The 23,466-nt window shown below is 39.1% G+C and overlaps 1 protein-coding gene across 1 annotated transcript in view; it reads left to right on the forward strand.

The window, feature by feature from the left end:
• The window catches only part of LOC137340749 (BAR/IMD domain-containing adapter protein 2-like 1), an 81,890-nt gene extending 58,459 nt beyond the window's left edge, over window positions 1-23,431 (forward strand). Inside the window, exons 12-14 of the mRNA XM_068003490.1 lie at window positions 6,362-6,539; window positions 16,198-16,238; window positions 16,966-23,431. Coding sequence (XP_067859591.1) covers window positions 6,362-6,539; window positions 16,198-16,238; window positions 16,966-17,038 — 292 coding nt within the window. The 3' untranslated portion in view covers window positions 17,039-23,431. The remainder of the gene's footprint in view (window positions 1-6,361; window positions 6,540-16,197; window positions 16,239-16,965) is intronic.
• The last annotated feature ends 35 nt before the right edge of the window (window positions 23,432-23,466 follow it).

Genomic DNA, 23,466 nt, shown 5'->3' on the forward strand with positions numbered 1-23,466 from the left:
CCTTGTGATCAATTGCTAAACCAGTTCCTGAAATGATAATGTCACACCTGCTGTTTTGTACTTAAATAAGAGAAGTGCCTGTTACAATTAATAGTGGCATCGTCTACCACTGCCACTTTACTGCATAATAGATATAATCCATAAATTCTAAGTCAGCTGGAATGTAGAATATGTTTCAACAGGAAGGGAAGTACAGTGATGGATTTTAAGGGTGTCTGGAATGTGTGCTCAGAACATTTTAAATTTACATGGTGTATATGCAACATGTTGATCATGTCTTTTAAAAAAAAATCTAATTGTTAACTAACCATTTCAAAAATTTGATGTGAATCAGAAAACTTGCAAAATATCAGTTTTAATTGATGTGTTTTGGGTTTTTTTTATTTGCAGTTTTTGAGCTGCAGTTTGTTGTTATTCATTGCTTTCATTCTGTACACCTTATACAATGACCAATAGTGTGTAATTAATATTAGTTTGCAGATGACCTTGACAGTTAGGACTGGTATATAATAATTATACATGTGTTGCAGTTGCCAACAGTACTATATTTCTGATGTTGTCTTAGCTTTACTGTTGTAGCTCTGTGATTTTCTTTGGTCCGGTGGTTGATGTGCATCTCTCCAGTATGGTCCTTGTTCTGTGGAGAGGAAGGGGGTTGTTGAAATGTTAGTCTGTCATTGGACAAACAGGCTGGAAAATGGAATCAGATTTTGGTGATTTTTCTTTTGGTCTAGCCTTTGAATGCACATTTCTGTTAGCTGTGTAGCAAACTGGGGTACTGGGATAGGCAATAAATGCTGGCCTTGCCAGCGACGACCACATCCCATGAACAAATAAGAAAAAATTTGCTAAGCCTAAAGGTGTTGTTGAAGTCATCCATGTCCAGAAATCCAATTTACAAAGCAAAAGAGGTAAGACAACCATGGACTCTGCTCCCTTCTCCAATCCCTGAATTTCACCTGAATGGTGCTGCTCTATTCCATTATTTCATTTCTGGATCTGTGTCTCCCTTGCCACTTAGGACAGGAAGAGTTAGTTATGCTATAGCGAAGTTTACCCAACCTCCTGGGTGTAAATGAAACCACTCTATTTTGACTGGATTCACGTAGATCTTATGTCCTTCTTATCAGTACACGTATAACAGTGAGGTGCGCAAAGTAATGCTGCCTCACTCATGCTGGTAACTGTTATATTGTCCACAGTCAGTAACCATGTGGTTTTCTGTGAAGCTTAAATTGCCACTGTGTATGTGGAGCAACATATGTCATGCAACATGTGTAGCATAACTGTGCATGCACAGTGCATTCTGAGTTTGAGAAAGCAGGAGTATGCAATTTGTGTCACCATCACCTGTCTGCATACACGTTCATTTTATTTAGTGCCATAAGTCTACCAGCCACAGGCAGATTGGAATGGTGGCAGCAAGCAGCTAGGGAAATTTCCATGAATATCATAATATTACGACGTCAGGATATATGCTGGTTTCTGGTTGCTGTCCTAACTGTAGCAGTTATGCTGGAGCAGACGTAATGCCACTCTGGCATCAAGCCACCTATCTTGTGAGTTTCGGCAGAGACACATTTGATGGTTAGATAATACTGCTATGGGTATAATCGGCACAATGAGTATGAGTAACTCTGTCGTGCAAGTCTAACTATACCTCACGTAGAAAGTAAGGAAGGTACAGCATTGGGATCTATTGGCTTCTGGACTTTCTAGTCATGGGTCAATTTGAAAATTCTAAATGAACCTTCTCTGAAACAATAATTGCGAAGAGTTTAGACATACCGTCATGCTGGACAAGTTGCCTAACTTCCTGTGTTCTCTGGATTGTGCATTCCAGTAAATCTGATTGCAACTCTTCAAACAATTTGGCCAAATGAACTTGATAAGGCAAACTTTCGCTGTGTAAACAAAGTTGGAATTTTTAAAGTGTCATTATTTGAACAATAATGCATCGCTTTAAATTCAGCTTTTTAAAAAAAAAAGTTAATACAACACACATTGGTCTTGGAAAAGGAGCTTGACACACTCCTTTTAACAGAATTTTAGGTAGTCTTTCACTATAAGTTTAGATAATGCAGAACCTTGAATTTCACAATAGCACTTTAGCTAGCTAGAATGTTGCTTGCACCTGCGTTTAACATAACATGAGGCTCGGCTCCGTGTTGGTTTTCAGAGCCATATAAAATATATTTTCTGTTATATTATAGTAAAGAAACCATAAACAGAGTGTATAATATATAACTTAACGTTGTAAGGGACTGCTTGTGTTTACCATATTTCCTTGGCATTCTGGTGAGCACAAGTACATCACAATAATCACAGTATAGATGCCACTTTCATAGATTTCTAACACCTCTTTATAAAGTATGTGCCATTGGTGGCCGGTTTCATTATCCTTCCACATGGCGACTTCTATGTAACTTTATGCATAGTTTTTCTTTGGTACTTTAGAAAATTGCATTTTACAATTTTAAAATTAAAATATAGTGCCCTCCAAGATCTCATGCTTTATTAATATGACTCAACAATTTTTCAGTATCTGGGATTGTGTTGTAATATTTTCTGCTGGGAAAATTCCAGTCCATGGGGGAGATGTGCATTTCCAAATAGAGAATGTCTACCAAGGAGCAATGCTTTATTTTTCATAAACCAATGAGCAGCTTTACTCAAGAGCTCATGGCTGACATGAATTATTTAGTTTTTGTAAACCTTTCATTTTCTGTATTGAAATAATTTTTTTTTAACTATTTCAGTTTTTTAATCACATCTGAGTGAGGTTTGCATTCAACGCGTAAACTAGAGATTTGACTTGTGATGGGAGTGCTGCATAGTTGTTGATGTTGCTGCATTCTTCATTTGAATCTGGATGTTAGTGTATTAGATGCACTAGTACTTTGCATTTATTATGGTTGCCGTGTGATTGACACTCACATAGCTGGTCTTGTGATGCATTTGTTAAAAGATAGTCCAAGCAATGTTTTACTGGAGGCATAAACCACTGGAATAATCGTACCTCATGTTATGTCATTTGAAAATCTATTTTTGAGTATTATTTGTATAACACTGGAACAGTGCTAAGCGTACCTAGTCAACAAATCCATGTCTGCAGCTTCAGAATGTGATTGACATAATGCATAAAATCTATACTGAAGACAGCTGCCTGAATATATTTTGTTCAACTAAATTTGTAAATGTACTCAATCCATAGTGTTCTCTCCCTTGTCAGTTAAGCAATATTTTTCCACTCTTAGATTATCAGATAACTTTATGAAACAATTTTTCCCACCTTAAGGTTCAGTGCCTAGCCTCTTGCATTACTGTTGCCTATCACCAGTGGTATAATGAGCAACCTGATGTATTAGTTGGTAGTTTTCAGAATTGGTTTATGCATTGAGTTCAGTGTCAGGGGAAATAGTACACGGCAAGCCAAAGGAAGAGTCACCTGTTAAACACCTCCACCCAAACAGTTATAGCGCAGCATTGGCAGAATCCTGGTAATTAACTTAACTTTCTGTGAGGCTACGTAGGTGGCTGGTGTGGGAAATGGAAATGTCATACTGGTGCAGTGGGTGGGGAGGGAGGCTTAGAGCTAAGGCACATTGGGACAGGATGGTAGGAGCTCTACTCTGTAGTTGGCTGTGCTATACTTGACCTGAGAGCTCAATGCTGACAAGCATTGAGAATATATGGTGATGAAATATCCCCAGTGCTAATGTGTCTCTTCTTAATGAGCACAATTCATTATAACTAGGTTTTTTCACAACTGTAGTGATGAGAAAAATATGAGGAGACTTTTTTGAGCTTTTATTTATTACGATATGATACACCAGGATAACATAGTGGGGGTAAAATTCATCTTTGGCAGGGATGTAGAATGGGCAGTAACGGATTGGTCGACCGTTATATACCCTGCCCGATTCTCCTTTCCATTGCAGGACAGTCCCAGATACCCAAAGGAAAATTGTGCTGTCATTGCAGAACCATTTTTATTAGTGTACAACAGAAATAACATTCTAGGACATCAGTTTGAAAACCTGTGCTGTACAACCCAAAATATTAAGTTACGATGGTGGTGCTTGACTGAGATTGCTTAATATGAGTAATCATGTCAAGGGCACTTCAGCTGTCTCTGTGCTATAATCTCCAGAGTAGGCAAACATCAGAAGATAATACAGCTCATGCTAGTTAATGAGGACATTGATGTTATAGGAATGCTTTTCTTGAGCACTTGGAAATCTTAACCCCTTCCCCGTCATCAACTTGTATTTAGGTGGATCTTGGCTGACATAGGCTTTTCTGTTCCTTTTGGCTTTATTTTAATTAGTCAGTAAAGTTGCATAATTGTGTTGCAGTCTGTTAGCTGCAATTCGGTGGAAATATTGACAATTACTGGTTTACTTTATCTGACCTCATGGGTCAGTTTAGGCATGGGTTATATAAAGATGCAATCTACAGTTAAAACGCCAGCTTGAAAGCTTGGTGTGGGGAGGAAAAGAACTACATTTCATATTTGGGTGGGGGAACTGGGACTGTGTTCCAGGCTGTGATACGCTCGAAGTTCAGATAACCGTGTAAACCACTCAAAACTATAATCCTGCAGTTTAATGTCGTCTGAAACATCAAATGTGTTGCAGTCTTGAACAAACATAGTTGTTCACTATGTAATTACCAGCTCAAAAGCAACACTTAAAAGATAACTTCACAAGGACCATTGCTTTATGTCATACTAAGGAATTCTGCAGAATCCCAACCATTGACTATGAAAAGTTACATCGGCAGTTTTTTTTGGTAATCCAAGTTGCAGGTTTCTACCATATTGTCGTAGCAGACAAGGAATGTACCACGCAGTCATCGTCCCTCATTCTATTGGCTGTTTCTCTGCGAAATCAATCCATTGTGAGCACGGTCTTTTGTAACTCCTGTTGCACTACAGTGAAAGAGGGTTTCTTTCTTTTTAAACATTTTATTTGTGCTCAAGGTGAGAGATGGTGCTAGGCACCTGTGTCAGCATCAAGCACTCCAGGTATAGCACAGCCAGATACAGAGTGAAGCCCCAACACCGCGCCTCAGTCTCAGAAGAGCAGCCGCCTCTCACTGCACCAGTGTAACATCTTTTCCATTTCCTACAACAGCCACCCTGCCCAAACTCATCTATTATTTCCCTGCAGACAAAGGAGACTTTCATCCCATCAGTCCCAGAGGTGAAAGGCCAGTATTTAACCCCTTGTGCTACCCAGTTCCCTGAAGAGTGTTTTAATTTGGTTCAACACCTTAATACCCAAATAGAACTGTTCTGCAGTAGAAGCAGTGAGTTGTTATGATCTGGAATGCACTGCCTGAAAGGGTGGTGGAAGTAGATTCAATAGTAACTTTCAAAAGGGAATTGGATATGTACTTGAAGAGGAAAAAATTGCAGGACTATGGAGAAAGAGCAGGGGAATGGGGCTAATTGGATAGCTCTTTCAAAGAGCTGGCACAGGCACATTGGGCCAAATGGCCTCCATCTGTGCTGTATGATTCTATTAGAAATCCATTTCATTATGCTGCTGTGTTAATCATTTGTGTCTCATTTTTTTCTGAGAGGTAAATTTGTGACCTCCTTCAGGAACATATGAAAACAATGTTTAACTTGACAGCGCATCAGGTTGACAAAGCTCTAATTGAAAGTCACATGCAGGAGCAATGTGACATCCTGCCCTGGGTAGTTTGATAGTGTAAACTGAAGTTACAGGAATTATTTCTTCCTTGAAGGTTTTAATAATTTAAGTAATACTTTCTATGTTTCCTGATTCAAATGTGTTTAGTCTTATTTTTCAATATTTTGCCCCATATATGTACTGTACATTTTGCATATAACATGCACCTAAGTATATGGTCCATTTCACAATGCACAATGATGATTTTGACATGTGGGAAAAACTCCAGTAATCAAAGAATAGTACAATAAAAAGCGGTTTAAAAGCAGAAACAACCAGAGTTAATTTTTCATTGAAATTACACCAGGGCCCTGCATGCAAACTCAAGATAAACTAATAATGAAACCAACATTAGTTAAGACAAAGTTATATAACCATGACTGACTATGCTGATGTGCTCTGTTAGAACTTAATGACATTAACACAAAAGAACTACTGATAAAATCATCATCAAAATAATCTGCATTTGATTGATAGAAAATTCTGTAGCCTGTATATATTATAGCTAGACTATCAGAGCAATAGTAAATGAAAACCTAACCAAGTGATTGTTTTAACATTTTCTACACAGATGAATTGAATTGCTTTTTCTTTTATAGTACACTTGTAATAATGGAAAACAGTTCCTTGTAATTTTTGTTTTATTGTCTTTGGTTTAGCACAGCTCCAGTCCGGAGTATCAGCATTCTGAATCTTGCAGAGAGGTCAAATGTTGTCCTACCTCCTCCAGATTACCTATCAGAGCCAGCTAGACATCACAACAAGGAAATAGCACTCCACTCTTACAGCAGTGCCCCAAGCAGAGGAATTGTATCCCAACCAGACAATACAAATTCAGTAAGTACCTGTCAAAGTCCAAGCGCACCACCTTATATAAATATTAATGATTATCGGGGATGTTCTTGTATCTAATTCTAGGACTATTGTCATTTTTCATGTTGTTGCATGTAATGTACCAGTAATACAAAATCAAAACAAGTTTCTCAGCAGTCCCAGAGCTGGAGTGGCAATGCAGTCAACTCCCTACATGTCAGCCGTGGATCACTGGGTAGTACTCTCACCTCTTAAATCAGAAGGTTGTGGGTTCGAGTCCCACTCCAGAGACTTGAGCGCATAATCCACGCTGACCAGAATTCCACTCTTTCAACATGTTGCATGTTGAGAGGTGTGGTGGCCATCAGATCAGAGCTAACCGTGTGTGGGTTATTGATCAGCATTAATAAAGCTCTGGAAATTATGTTTGAGTTGAATATGTAGTTTGCACATTAGGGTGTGCCAAAAACCTTAGCACAGGGCTGGCTCCCAGTTATCCAAATGTAAACCAAGGTAAAATCAACTTCATGGGGAACTTCAGTGCGTGGTCAAGTACAAAGAATGTTGTGTTCTTACCCAGACACACATTGTGGGGAATTATTTTCCTCCCTCCATAGGCCCTTATTTCTAACTGCTACCTTTTCTGGCCAGTATATACAAACAGGTTTACAGATCACCAATGTGAAATCTTTAAAATAGAGATGGATAGCGTGCAGAATAGATATATTCCATTACAATTAAAAGGGGTTGTATCAATGAAGAGTTCGGTGGATAGAGAGATTAAAACTAAATTGAAACTTAAAGGGGAGTCATCTGATAAAGTTAGGGCTAAAATATTAAAAGAAATTCATGAGAAATATATTCATGAAAAGGGAGATGAGAAGGGCTAAACGGGAATATGAAAAAAGGCCAGCAGATAATAGTAGGAAATAATAAAGGGCTTTTTTAAGCATGTAAAAGAATAGTTGGAGAGGGTAGGACCATTCATGGATGAAGTAGGGATTCTAATTGTTAGAAAAACTGAGGCATCTGGTATAAGAGGAAATACAGCATGGGTAGAAAGTTAGCTGATGGACATGGGAGACTTGAGATACTGGGACTATTTCCATTCAAGCAAAGATGACTAAGGGGAGATTTAATAGAAGTTTTTTAAATTATGAAGGATTTTGTTAATTAATAGGGAAAGATTGTTTCCTCTGGTTGAGCAATCAGTGACTAGGGTCATCAATTTAAAATTCTCTCTAAGAGGATGAGGAGAGAGGTTACGATAAATGTCTTTAAGAAGAGGGTTGTCAAAGCATGGGATGCTTTGCCATAGGAAGCGGTTAAGGCAAAGACCACTGCATCTTTTAATGGAAAATTGGAGAAATATTTGAAGCAGAGGAAGATACAGGGTTATGAAGAGAGAGTGAGGCAGTGCCATTGATTTTTGGATTGCTCTAGCTGAGAACCAGCACAGATATGATGGGCTGAATGGCCTCCTGTACTGTAGTGTTTGAGAAGTCTGATGTATATGCATTTTAGTGGTGTGGAATGCAGACCCCTGTTCAGTAAAATTGGTAGTATTGCATTTGTAATTAATCAATTACAGGTCTTTCTTACTCTCCTCCCCCACCCCAGTATCAATCGAGTATTTGTAAACTGAGATCAAGGCACAGAGCTAGAAATGTTAAATAGTTCATTGAGTTGAGTTCAATAAAATAGAGACCACTTATGAAGCAGCATTAGTAAAGCTGAATTCTGATGTGATTCTGGGTCTTACAATTAATTTTTTAAAAATTTTTAATTATAAAGATTAGATTTTATTTTCTGCACCTCTTCAGGTCAGCATGCATCATGCCCCTGCCCAGAGGGCTGACAGATCTGTTTCTAGGTAATGCTGCTCTGTAACAGGCTATTATGAGGTGCTTTGGAGAGTATTCCACACTACTGATGTGAAAACCGCAAAATTTGGGTTCTGTTTAATGACTTTTGTATCCTCGTGTGGTCATAATTAGAAGCAGCAGCTGATCGTTACCTATGCTATTTTCAGTATCTGCATTAAGGTATTTTACATCCAGACTACAGATTGAAAATGTAATGTAAAATACCACATTGTTAAAAGCAAAAAGTTATCAAAGTAGACCTTTCAATGTTTTTTTTATTTAAGGTAATATCCTGCCAGAGAAAGGGTGTTTCTTATTTTAAAGTTTTTAATAGGTTACCTTTTAATAGGTTACCAAATCCTCCTTCTATCTTAATTGTCATTAGCTCATTGTAGATTCGCAGCTTTCAAGTTGTGCATTTTTCTATCAAATAGCATGAAAAATTTGAATGGCAGATTACTACCAAGTAGAATTGAAGAAATGCACAAAACTATTGAATATTTTGATCTAAAGATAATGGACTTCTCAAAAGCTTAAATCAAATGTGATGCTAAAGGAAAGTGATGGAAACTATTCCTGTTATCTGACAATAAATGTAATTCTCTCTCATGTGACTGCTGTTATCATAAAGAATATAACTTCCACTTGTATTGAAGCAAGTTCTTCCTTCTGGCTATGATGATAGTGTATGTTCCCTTGAAATGGCAAACGCCGTCTGTTTTGTGGGGATAAAAAAAGGTTAGTGGCAAAGCAGATCAGCGACTGCAGTCTTCACCAAACTGATGGGAAAGTGCTGGTCAGAGACTCTGTATTTCGAAAAAGGAGGTAAAGTCTGTGAGCCACACCTCCTGTCCACATACAGGTGTCTAGCTGGGTTAGCTCAAAAGCAGTTGGAACGAGAACCCATTTTTCACCTCCATAACTTGGGAGCTGAGGCCAATTGTAGAAATCCTATGGCTGTCCCAGTCGAGATCAGCTAACTCATCACAGACCAAAGTCAAAACATGGGACCTTGCTGATTCATATGGTTTAGCTACTCACTGGGTAAACTCACTGAGCCATCTAGGAACTTATTGGTTTATATCTTTACTCTTCCTTTGATGTGTTTGTCTTCCATTATCAAAATTGCTTTTACTTCACAATCACTGTGACCTAAAAGCTGTTTATTTCAGCCATTGCCAATATACAGTGGATAATAGTGTCTTAGAACATTCTGACAAGGCCCAAAACTGCTATAAAGGATTTTACAAGTGCCGCTATTTATAACTGCTATGAACTAGCAGTCATAACATTTTGCCTGTTTGCATTCATAAGTTTACTGTATGTTTCCTGCATTAACTAGGGATGGACTGTAAAACTCTATATTAATTTGAAATGGGCCAGATAGCAGTATTCAGATTTACCTACATATAATGCCGGATTGAGAATGTTTGAAACTGGTACTTTAGTGGCGGGGGGTCTGGTTATTGGAATGTACAATACTTGAATGCCAGTATGAACAACAGTTTTTGAAATAATTCTGAATTTAGATTTTGGGGGAAAAAATTGGAATCCAGGTTTGGATTTTATCAACAAATAATTATTTTAAAATCAGTTTTCGTGTTGGTTTCTTCTCAAAATTATTTGTACCCTTTGCATGTGAAATTAAAAAGAAAACTATAGTAGTAGGGTATGAAGGCAGTTGTTATTTTGGGGGTATGGAGAAAGCCAGTTACTTTCACTTATTTTGACATGGGTTTTTTTCAACAACTAAACTATAAATCTGTGCAAATATCGCCTTTATATACTTTTGTGTAAAATGTTCAAAATTAGATTTACAGATCTCCCCTATGCTGATGCATGTTCACCTGGCCAAAATAATTTGTGTACATGTTATAAATAAAATTGTTATGTTTTCAGTAAGGAGTAACGAGTAGATTAAAGTGATGGGGATTAGTTGTCCCAGAGTACAATTTGACACAAATTGGCAATCTCACTGAGCCATAAAGATGATTATTGCATGAAATATAGAATTTCTCACTGAAGAAGGAAAGAAAGACTTACTTTTATACAGCGCCTTTCATGACTTCAGGACGTCCCAAAGTGCTTTGCAGCCAATTAAGTACTTTTTTGAAGTGTAGACACTGTTGTAATGTAGGAAACACGGCAGCCAATTTGCGCACAGCAATAACCCACAAACAGCAATGAGATAATTACCAGATAATCTGTTTTTAGGTGTTGGTTGATGGATAAATATTGGCCAGGACACCAGGAAGATCTCCCTTGCTCTTCGAAATAGTGCCTTGGGATCTTTTGCGTCCACCCGAAAGGGCAGACGGAGCCTCGGTTTAACATCTCATCGGCACCTCCAGCAGTGCAACAGTCCCTCAGTAATGCACTGGAGTGTCAGTTTGGATTATGTGCTCAAGTCTCTGGAATGGGACTCAAACCCACAACCTTCTGAATTAGAGATGAGAGTGCTATCAACTGAGCCACAGCTGACACCAGTTGCAGTTTGCACATTTGTTTCTAATACTTTTTTTAATATGGCTAGTACAGTTGGAGGTGCTCTTTTGGGGCCGGGGTTGAGGTATATTTATGAGAAGAAAGTAGAAAGAATTAGATTGTGCTGTGTATGACCTAGAAATGCTATATGCTGACATTGAGTGCCAAAATAGAAATATTCCCAAGAGCCAACATTACTTGCCTTGAGCACACAAACTTCGCAAAAAACATAAATTTTATTTTGCTAAAACATTTACAAACATTACTCTACACACTTGAGCTATCTTTGGAAGAGGGGACACTCCTACATTGTTTTGAGATGCACTCTATGTAATATAATTTGATGTAAATGCTGAGCATATAAATCCAGAAATTCAGTATTAAAAAGATATTTGAAACAAATATGTAAAAACTGCAACTGGTGCATTAAGTGATAGTGATCAATTAGGCTGGGAACGTGGAGTCTTGATATTTGGATCAACATGTCCTTTGCCTGTAATTGTTTTATCAATCCATTAAGGATTTATTGCAATTGAAAAGAAGTGCTTGGCACAGCCACTACCTGGCAGCTCAGCAGAAGATTCATGTGACATGAACAGGTGACTCTGTCTGAAATGAGAAACAACTTTTTCAACACCATAAAGCCACTAGTTAATGTTTAATGTAGAAAGACATGCATTATGGGAATAAGGTACCCAGTTCTTCATGGCCCCAAGCCATCAAATTCTGTATTTTCACCATTTGAAAGACTGCTACATTGATCACAGTGTTCCCTAAGCGTTATTGCACCTTTACTGGATTTTGTAAAAACAGCACACAGTTTATCTAGCATGCATGTTTGTATAAACTTTAACCTAGTGAACCTTCCAAAAATACATTGATTACATATCATAGGATTTAATTTTTAAAATGTATTGAAAATGTGATTATTTTGTTGAAAAATCAGTTGACCCTGTCGCATTTCCGTATTTCATTATTCGGGATTTTTTAAAATTCCTTTCCTCCTTTTCCTGAAGGTCACTCCTGCTGGGGTATAGTTCTGTTAGTGCAGGTTGTCTTCTCGAACCTCACCTAGTAGGTCATTCTTCATTTGTGAGTGTGTTGACAGGCTATTTGAACGTGGGGGCATTTCAGCACATCCTCATCCAAGGTCTATATTCGATTAACAATTAGGAGCAAGAACCTTCTGTTTGTTCTCCTTCCTGCCCTTGCCACTGCCTCCCCCACCACCCCCTCGCCTCTCCCCAGGCTACAGAACTGAAGCTATTGGCCATTGTGATCTAGAAGTTTGTCTTGGTGATGTGTGGAATATTGCTCCCCTTGGTGGCTTTTGCCTTGGAACTTCAGCCTGGGAGTTGCTCTTTTAAGAAGGACGGTTTGTGTCGTGGGGGAGGGGTGCAGATCTTCTTTGATTTGTTGTAGATCATTGTCTTTCACCCCCACCCCCACCATCACCACACCCATCTCCTTAGGTCTACCCTCTCTGCATTCCCTACAACTCTCTGGGTGTCCAGAGGAAGGGCTGGGATGAGCTCCTCTACAGCTCCCACACTTACAAGGAGTCTTTTGGTCCAGGTTTTGGAATCCTCAAGACTTTGATCAGAGAATTTGGATCTGGTCTAACCACCATTACCCTCACTGCAGTGATGCAGTCTTTTCATTCCCTTTTTGCTCCACCATGCAGGACTGTCCTAAAATTGGCGCAAACTCTGGCTACCATCTGCGACAGAGAGTCTCCCAAAAAAAACGTTGAAGGGTGATGTTGTTCTGTAGGACGGTACTTTCTTGGACCAAAGAGCAAAAACAATTCAACTTGGTGCAAAAGAGTCTTGAAATTGTCACTTGACATACCAGGACCTGGAACGTACCCTTTGTTCTGACCTTTAACTTTTTAGTGCGGGAGGAGGAGGTGACACGCAATTTCTCTTTGGATCACTACGAAGCGAATTTGAGTTCAAGGGAACAACATCTGGCCAGTCAACTATGGTTCCGCCAACCTGCTTCGCATCACTCCAGTTGTTGACTCAATGGTCATATTTCAGGTGCCGTTTAGGTATGGAAAGGCCAACATCCGGGACCCTAATCCTGGATTCCTTTATCTCGAGTCCAAACAATGAGTCTCTTGGCTTCAGACTATGGCGAGGACAGGCTACTGCAGTTGATGCCCCAGACACGGGCATGGTCCATAACTCGGGGAATTTTGTTCCACCACCTGGTTTTGCTGTGCCTTTCTACGTGCCCATTTGACGCTGTAACAGCATCTATTACAGATGGGAATGGCACTCAAGCAGGAGCCAACCCAGTCCATCCACAGGCTGAGATGGGGACCACCAACAGCACCATTCTTTTGAGATTCAGGGCCACTTGCCATGCAGCCGTTTACAGACCGGGCCAGCTAACTTCTCCTCACAAACTTGTGCGGGCCTGGTCCTAACCCACCGAAGACTTTGAAACATCACTAACGATGCCACCCACTGTGTGGGTTTCAAAGAACAATTGAACGTCAAGTTCATCCCAGTGTTGTGTGGAACATGTTTCCTGTTTGAGGAATGAAGACAACCCTACAAGGTAAGTAATCGTTCTCACCTCTTCCTCTTGCCGATTAACCTCTGGACGTTACAGCTATTTAATTTGTGGCAGCTTCTGTCACTGTATTTTCTCAAACCTGAGCCCACTTTAAGGTCATATTTTGAAATTAGATGTCGAGGCAATTATCTTGGAAGACAAGAAGCTCTTTTATAAGATAAAGATTAGAGGCTTACTCAAGCAGATTTTCACGGCCTGCCTGAACATTTCTCAACATTGACCTGAGCCATCGGGTTTTACTTTGTGCTTATAATGTTTTGATACAAGTGCCAGTTTGGCCATAATTTGTATCATTAAATAAACACATGAAGAGTTATTTACTTTTTTTTTAACCATTTGTGTAGAATATTTATTAAACCCATATAAAATCAGTAAATGTGGTGTAGGTCATGATGCTGAAAATAAATGTATAAAACTTCAAGGTTTTCAATTCATTCTGTGGATGTAGGCAAGGCTGGCATTTATTCCCATCCCTAGTTGCCCTTGAAAAGGTGGTGGTGAGCTGCCTTCTTGAACCGCTGCAGTCCGTGTGGTGAAGGTTCTCCCACAGTGCTTTCAGGTAGGGAGTTCCAGAATTTTGATCCAGCGACGATGAAGGAACGGCCAATATATGATCCAGTCGGGATGGTGTGTGACTTGGAGGGGAGCTTGGAGGTGATGGTGTTCCCATGCACCCGCTGGCCTTGTCCATCTAGGTGGTGGAGGGTGTGGATTTGGGAGGTGTACAACTCTGCCTTTGAATGAACTGTATGAGTGTAGAAATTCCCTCCGTAGCAATGCATGGAAAGAGCATTTCAGGATGTTTTAGTTAATGGTGTCTGTTTAACTCTGACTTTGGCATACTGGCCCACATATCTTTTAATGTACTGGGTTGACTTTGCACTTCTGCAATAAGTTTCCACACTTGTGTATTTTATTATGTTAAAGAGTGGCAAAAAATAGCTTGGGAGAATGCTGCTGTGGAAAAGTAGATTTTAATTGCTGTGGAGTTGGTTTGTTGCTTGGCGTTACGGAAAGTTGACTTGTGCAGTGTTTTTCCTACTAAATGCTGCCCTCCTGTGATTGAAATCTGTACTACGAGAAAGGAACTGTCCTTAAGCAGTAGTCTATCTCTGTATTTTATAACTGGAACATGCAGCATAGGAATTAATTTGACCCACTTTCACCAAAAAAAGTACTCTCTACCTGAGCTGCAATTTTTTCATATCCATCCAAATAAAATAAAATAATGTTTTAAAAATCAGACTGTTACAGAAATCTTATTTGGCATCCTTTTGATTTTGTTCATTTTGGGTGCTTTTTTAAAAAAAAAAGTATTTTCTGTTTAAACAGCAAATACCAATGACATCCCTGGGGATGCTGACTTGGGCCAAGGGAATTGAATTGCCACAGTTGATATGAATCATTTCTGGTCTGATGAAAGTTACTTCCAGTAATGTTCATTCTAATCCCCCAACAGTCAGCCTCAGTAATTTACATCTGTACACCACAGTGATGCTGTCTTAGCAAATAAAAAGGTCAGAAATATGTTGAGCATAATTTTTCTGTAACTATATTTGATTGAGATACAGATGGACAAACCTGGTCGATTAATGAAATTACACTGTGTTTCACCAGTTATCTCTTCCAGTTTATTTATCGCCTGCAGGTTAACCTCTGTTAGACAGAAGCTATCTGCAGGTTAACCTCTGTTAGTTCGGAGCTGCCTGCAGGTCAACCTCGATTAGATCGGGGCTACCTGCCATTGGTAGTGACTTAGGTGATTGTGTTATGTTATAATTTATGTAAATTGGGTTTTATTGGAACATTGATTTATGGAATGATTTTGCCATTTGTTTGAATTCAATTTGAAGAAAGATTCAGCTGCAGAGGCTACATGATGGTGCCCCAGTATATGAATGTGATTTGAGTTGACCTGTTCTTCCCTATTCCCCCCCCTCTCTTTCCCCCCCACCCACCCCACCCCACCCCAAACCTTGCATATTATCTCTTCTCCTGAAACGTACTGAGGTATATTTCCAAAGGGGCCAGCAACCCTCTGGTATATCCCCCATGCGGCTATTCTTCATGTGTGTCTAGACAGAGAATGTTGGCATGTTGTTGGACTCTGGACTACGAGCCCACTGTCAGCCAGTGTTCCTGGATGCAGACTTTCCAGCAAGGGTCATTGGATAGTGATCAGGAGTGGGAGTTCTGCTGAATTTCTTTTGTAACCTAACTCAAACCCCCCCCCCCCCCCCCCCACCACCCAAGGACAACTATAACGCTCCCTTTTCTACCCTGGCTGAGATCAGCACAAACCAGGGCCTTCCTGCTCTGTACCACATCAGGCAGTTAATTTACCTACATGGCTATTGGGGAAGCTAAGTATTCTATTTAAATTTCACAGGTGTTAATTTTTCCTCCTAATGGTTAATTCTGTTAGTCAAAGAGCAGTTACAGCTGTAGTTCCTGGATACGATTCATGTGTTGTAATGTGGGAAGCATTATTGTTTCAATGTTGACAACAGTGACTACACTTCAAAAAAAGTACTTCATTGACTGTAAAGAGCTTTGGGATGTCCTGAGGTTGTGAAACGTGCAGTATAAATGCAAGTTTGTTCTTTCTTTATAGCTACAGCAGCAACAGCCTACCAGTACCATCAGCCATGGATTGTAAACTCGATGCATGCAGTTAACATTTTTTAAACCACCTTCCCTTTATTCTGTGATGTGCAGCATCAAATTTCCATTTCCTTCTTTTACAGAGTTCGGAGGTGAATGGCCTCATGAAGCCACCTTTCCTTAGGTAAGAAAGATGTTGCCACAACTTAAAATGTTCCCGTTAGTGCGCGCTTAGAGGTAGTATGTCACCTTGCTCCGAATCAGCACTCAGCCTGATCTGAAGCCAGTGCCCTCATCATTTACAATGGAACTGCTCAAGACACTTGAGAACTCAGTGACGTCACAGAGCAGAAAGGAAGCCTAGTGTGGCGGATCTTTATGGAGGTGACAAAATTGCTGAGATTTTTAAAGAGCATTGTTCTATATTTTTTTCCAGTATGTGGCGAGTTTAATACTTTGAAAGTATTCCCACTCAAACTTTCTTTCCCCTTACATTTTTAAATATCATAAATATGAATAAATCTACAAAGCAACAACATTGCAATATGACATGAGATACAAAACTTTAAGCTTCTCATTGAAATTCTGTTTCGAGGCAATAATTCCCTTAGTCTGCACAAAGATAACGGCCAAAGAATGCACACACATATACCAAAATAGCCCTGAAATCCAGATGTACATTGTATGTAAAAACTTCTACAAAAATCTTTGTGATTTTTGCATATAATGTGCACCATTTTATATTAGGGCCCCAAATGCACACTGTATGTTCTGTGTTAAAAAAAAAAATTACAAGTATGTATGCAGGAGGGCTTCCTTGGTGGCTTTAAAGATCACTGAATTGCAAATATTGCTGCAGTTAAATGTCAGTAATATGTTGTTTTAATACTTTGTTCTCTTTACTGTTTCAGTGGAGGAAATCCTTTTGCTGTAATAAAACTTCGACCAACCGTAACAAACGACAGATCGGCACCAGTTATTTAGTGCACAAGTTATAAATGTAGCTCTTGTATCAGTCGTGAAATGGAAACCAACAGATGCCATTCTAAATTAATGTTATATAAGCAATCATGCCTTCTGCACAAACTGCTTTCTCTACAGCTTATTATCCATTTAATGTCAGTTATTTATGCTATTGTTCAAATTAATCGCTGCAAAAACGCTCCTATTTTATATAGAAGATGGTGGGACGGAAGATCCTACTGGTGAAAGAGTATAGCGTTTACAGCGGATCTTGTTACTAAACTTTTAAGGGAAAAAATAGTTTTGTTAAGACACGTTCACTGTCTGAAATGCTGTTGCCTTCCAAAATCTTATGTACCAGCTTGTGCGCTATAGTTTAAGTAGAAATTTATTCACTTTGATGTTTGATAGCCAAAAAAAAAGCCTGCAAAATTTATTGCTCATTGATTCATTTGCTGAGGAGGTAAGACTCTAAAGGTTGCTTGTTGTAAGGCTACAGGCTATGACTGTTGGTGATCATGTGGCAACAAGCCTTGAGCTCATTGACATGTGCTTTTGAAACTAGTGATAAGCTAGGACATATTTTGTTTTGGCATCAGTAATAGAAGCCATAGATACTACACCAGTTGTAACCATCCAGTTCTTATCTCAGGGATGTATGTGTGATGTTCTTTTTTTTTAAACCTTGCTTTCCTACTCTCTGCTCCCTCCATTAACCTTTATTTCTACTTCCCTTCCTACCAAACCTTTTATTGATGCATAACTGGAGTCATCTTAAAGGTGACGGGGGCTCAATCAACTCATTTTCATTCTCAAAATCTACAATTAGAATTTGCTCTCCCTCTTCTCTTCCCCTCCCCCATTAAATTTAAGCAATTATGAATATAAATGTACAAAAATAAAAACAGAAAATGTTGGAAACATACTGGAGGCCCATCAGCAAGTATAAAGAAAAAAAGGTGGGTTTATGTTTTTGGTGTGGACCATTGTCAGTTTTGATTACAGTTAACATTTTGGATATAGAACCCCAGTCAAAACTGACAGTGGCCCACACAACCAAAACATTAACCCATCTCTTTTTCTTTACAGATGCTGATTGGCCTGCTGTGTATTTCCAACATTTTCAGTTTTTGTTTCTGATTTGCAGGCTTTTCTTTCCATCTCTGCTGTAAGTACATGTACACCCTGCAGCAGTGCTTCACCTACAGTAATCCAACCAGACTGAGTTTTTCCTAAAGCCTAAATGCTGGGTCAGATCCCCTCGAGGTGCATTTTAAATGTATTAGCTAAAGCTTTATTGATCTGTAGAAAAATCAGCATACTTAATGGGTTAGTACTGTACATTTTTTTTCTTTTTATTTATAAAAAGTGCCATTGAGATGATCACTATCATTTAAAGTGATGTTTGTGTGCGCATGTGTGTTTTGTGCTTTTAATTCGTACCCTTGCAACATTTCCCAAGACTGAATCAGTCGGATAAAATCCATGTAACATCTCCAAGATTCCAATAAGAAAGTCTGACCATTGTCTGTAACCAGAAGCAAAGCAACAGCACTTCAATCCTCTGCAATACTTCAGCGATTGAACAAATACTGTCAATTTGTGTATTAAATCACATTCTCTGTACTTATGCTGAAGTTGATGCACTCAGTTCAAAGATATGGAGATTCTTTTCACCTCTGTATGGAGTAGAAGTATCGGAAGTCGATGTTGAGATTTTTTCCTCTTGTGAAAAATTTTGTAGGCATTTGCCACTTCCATTTCTGTTACTCATTGGAGTGATTTATCTTGGTGATTACAGTGGGTGTGCTACCTAAAAGGTAACAGGTTGCTGCTGGTGACAATACATCCACCCCTTCAAGGTGCACAGGAAATGGGGCAAAGAAAAAACACAGTCAAAACAATGTGTTTGGGACAAAACGCAACTACTGTGAAATATGGAGCAATTGAAATAGAATGCATCTTCTATTGATCTCAAAGCGTGACTTTAGCCAGTGGCTTGCTAAGGATGGGAAATGGACAAGTGGAAAGGTGAGACATTTATCTGTAAATTCCAACTCTTAAGATGCACAATGAACTTTGCGAGGTAAATAGATAGGGAAGATTATTTGCCCCATCATAGTTCGTCGGTCCAGAAAGAAAAATTGCATCCAAATGGTTCCTGAAGGACTCAAATTTTCACCTCTACTTCCCTACCTGGAAGTCTATTCCAAGTGTTGATCACACTGTGGCAAATCAGCCTTAAATTTGCCTTTCGTCACTTTGAACCCGTGCCCCCTTCTCTTACTGTTGTGCGTAATCTATGACCCCTCTCCGTCAGCTTCTTTCGAGGCTAAAGAGTCTCAGTTTCTCTAGTCTTTCTTCGTAGCTCAGTCTGCTGATGTTGGAAATGAGCCTTTTGGCTGTTCTCTGCACCTCCCCCCATGGTGTTTGAATGTATCCTTTGGGCCTTGGAGACCAAACTGGGTACCATACTCAAGATGAGGTCTGATCAGAGCAGTCAGTTACAGCATGACGTCCCCTGACTTATACCCAGCTGACCTATTAACCAAATCAGTATTCTGTTTGTTTTGTTGATTGTTGCTCCACTGTGACTGAATGTCAAGTGTAACAGTCCCCCTCACCTTCAAATGTACCTATCTCTGCTTGAAACATCTGACCCAAAAGTTAAACTCAGACCCAGGAAACAGACCTGGTAATAGTGACATTCGGATGGGCAGATTGCGGTCAATGCTTTTCAGCAAGTTTACTGTCGCCACTTTGCCTTCCTTTCATCTACTTTTGTGGCTGGCCGCATCACTGCTGTCTGTACTTTTTGCTTCCACAACAAACCCAGGTATTGACGATCGACAGGAGCAGAGTCAACCTGCCATATCTATCAGTGAACTATTCTCTTTTTTAAAAAAAGTTAAAGAGCATCAATCCTCATTCAGGTCTCTGCTCTGCCTCTAGACTGCAATTTGTAGAATAAATGAAATGTAGTGCTACACCCAAAGTGTTTGCTTAGTACTCAAAATGTGATTGAAACAAAGGGCTTGAAGCTATTTTTCCAAACCCTTTGCTCTATAATACTAAAGAGGCAATGCTGGAATTCAATGTTATCCCTGCAGTGAGGAGCTTATGAGGGAGAAATAGAGTTTCTCCATGATAGCAACAGCAATAATAATTCACAGCTACCCATCTCTTTATCCAGCAAAGTATGTATAAAATATATATTTTAGATACAATGCAGTGTTGTCAATAGACAACTTATTTAGTGTATCGATAGCAAAGATCTCTGAAGCAATAATGGTTATATGTTGAGTAATATACTTGTGTGCTGCATCTTAATCCACTACCACCATCCTTGACACAATTAAGTATCAGTACTTCAACTGGTGTTACACAGCTAAAAATACTCGCCAGATACAATGTCTGAGAAGACAAGATTTGTAATTGTACTGCTGGGTTTTTCACACTTCAGGGGGACACTGGTGTCAAAACTTTACACACCTGTCATATTTTACTGACATTTTAGTGACAACGTTGCAGTGTTAGTGAAACAGCATTTTAAACCCAGAGATATATTAAGTATGCAGCAGGAATTTAATGAAGTCATTTGGGCTGGTTGGACACAGAGCTGAAGAAAACTTTGTGAGTTCTGTGGCTAAAGATCAATCATTCAATTTTTTTTACATCAGCAAAATTGAGCTCTGACCTTTGCAAAAACACAAATATGGTGTGAATGCCACTATGGAAATTTATGCAAGTGTTTACAGCATCTGCAATTCCAAGCACAACATTTGAGCTGATGTATATATTTCTAAATTTTGAGTGGTATTCAGTCAAACCCCTAAAATGTTTTTAGTAGCTGTCTGTTAATCTAAAGGGCTTTATTTTTTGGGTCCCTAGGAGCCCAATGTTTGAGTAATTCTGCCGACAGCTCCACCGATGTGTGTAGTGTGTGGTACTTAAAAGCAGCTCAGTGGACAGTGTCATTGTGTGGTTAATCATAATTGTTTTTAACATGACATGATATCATGTTTCCTATAATTCATATCACAGGGCAGTAGTTTTACTAGTATCTGTTTGGGGTTTACCAACACCATCTAAAGCAGATTAACTGGTCATTCATGTCATTGCTGTTTGTGGGACTTTGCTACAAAACAGCAGTGAATACACTTCAAAAGTAGGTCATTGGCTGTAGAACACCCAAGGACTAAAAGAATGCAAGTTCGTTTTTGTTTTCAGCAGGGTCAGCGGGTAGAGTCGCTGACACATTCAAAGCAATCCACCATGAACAGAAAGAAAATGGATTCAGCCACTCACATGCCTACTTTCTCTTCACTAGTCACCAAAGAGTAGTCGGTGTGAAATCTGCAATTGAATTGTCCCTCTGTTCCTAATGGGTATTTGGGACTGGGGGAACAGATGAGATGCACTGGTCCTATAAGTACTTTTTGAAGACAATAGAGGCTAGGCTTCAGTAGGTGGGAGTCCACTGTAGCTCTGGGGGACATGTAATATATGTAACTGTGCACTAACAGTCAGAATTAAACCGGTGTTGGAAGCTAAAACAATCTATAGGAACTCCCATAATAGGTTTTAATAGACCATTATAAACTGCTGCCCTGTCCTTGCTCTGAATGGCTCCAGGTGTCAATGGGTACAGCTGGTAATGTAAGTTCTCACATTACCCTGGTAATCTCAGCAACCAGTCCTACAACTATGTTGTAAGATAGTGGAAAAACAACTACTTCGGTTTTACAAACCAGACTTGGTGTCAGGTTTACATTTGCAGAAAGCCCCCTCAAAATAGGACAGTCGGATACTAAAACTAGACCTTAGGCAACCATACATAGCCTGAAATGCCAACTGCATACAGAGAGCACTAGCATTCGCAAAAGGTTTAGTACTTGGAATTTTGCACATTCATAATGGATGTGAGTAATGTGGGGGGAGAGGGGGAGACTCCAGTGGGCTACTTTTAATTTCTACTAGTTTTTGGGTTAGCATGAAAACTAATCCTTGCTTTGCTAAGTACACAAGACATGTTTATTTAGATAGTCAATACAGGTCGAAGATAAATCTAGGGAATGTCACTCAGTCTAACCTGCTCTCATTTCAAGACCCAACTTAAAACTAATCACTGAATATATATAATGCTTACATATATAAAAATATTCTCCTTGTATCTATACATGTGTAAACATGTAAAATGAGTTTCCTTTGATAATTAGCTGATGTTCAGTGAGCTCATAAACTATTTTTGAAATGTTACAACTTTAAATTACACCTGTTTTGTGCATCTATGAATGTGTGTATTTTTGCATAGTTGTGTTAATACATATTAAATCAGATCTGAATGTACAGGTAGACTTAAGTGCTTAAGGAAGAGTGTATAGTATAGGTGTATTTATGACCAGAAATCTTTTGTAAAACTGCCAGCCAGACTGCAGGAAGCAAGAGAATTCCTGGCTGAGGTACTAAAGGAAGTTGTCACAACACTGTTAGTTGCTCACTGCCACTAGATGATGTTTGTATTTTCCAAATATATATCTAATTATCTGAACTGACATCTACCTCTGGAACAATAAGGATAAAACAGAGGTTTGTAATTAAGTGCTTTTCTGGGCGAGCTTGAGGAGAATGAGACGTTTCGATCAGTACAAGTCGGCTAAATAGAGATGATGGGGGTAATTTTAACCTTACTCGCCAGCTGGGAAACCCACAGGATCAGGTGGAATGCTGCTTTACTATCAAAAGTGGTATAAAACCAGTGTTGCACCTGATCTTGTTAAGTTTCCTGGGTTAGGTTAAATTTGGCCCCTGGATGCATTTACAGAATGCCACAGCAATCTAATGGAAGCAAAAGTGATAGCTAATTTTTTTTTTAAATTGTATTTTTGATGTTTGGTGGAGGAGAGATACTGATGTAGAACCAAAAAGTAGTGTGTATAGTCCTTTGTCGCCAATTGCAAGCTGCTTTCACTGTCTGACATCTTCATGACTGCTCTGATTTAGCTAACTGGTATGTTTTTAGTTAAGCAAAGCTAAATGATGTACTTTTTGTTCTCCCTCCCATGATGGCATTCCCTATTCCACATGGCAATCCATTGATCAATCTTCCTTTTAGGAAACTGTATTTATGCAAGTAATGCCTGAAGACAATTCCGCCTGCCTAAATTGACTTGTCATAGTACGGGGAAGAAAGAAAATTTCAAGCACTATTGATTTGATCTTAAATCTTATCTTTTCTCATTTGGGAAGCACTCATTAAAGAGGGTTTATAGATATGATACAAGGTTATTGCCTAATTTGTATAGGCTAGTGACCTACAGCTGAAGAATGTACTGTAAATGTAGCCACAGTCTTGTAAAGTGCAATAATCATACAAACTTCAGTTTTTATTTTGAATAAAACCTTGATTTTAAATGTGTATGTCTGTATTAAACTGCTTTTAGGTCATA

The sequence above is a fragment of the Heptranchias perlo genome, chromosome 22 (assembly GCF_035084215.1).
Source record: "Heptranchias perlo isolate sHepPer1 chromosome 22, sHepPer1.hap1, whole genome shotgun sequence".
Classification (NCBI taxonomy): domain Eukaryota; kingdom Metazoa; phylum Chordata; class Chondrichthyes; order Hexanchiformes; family Hexanchidae; genus Heptranchias; species Heptranchias perlo.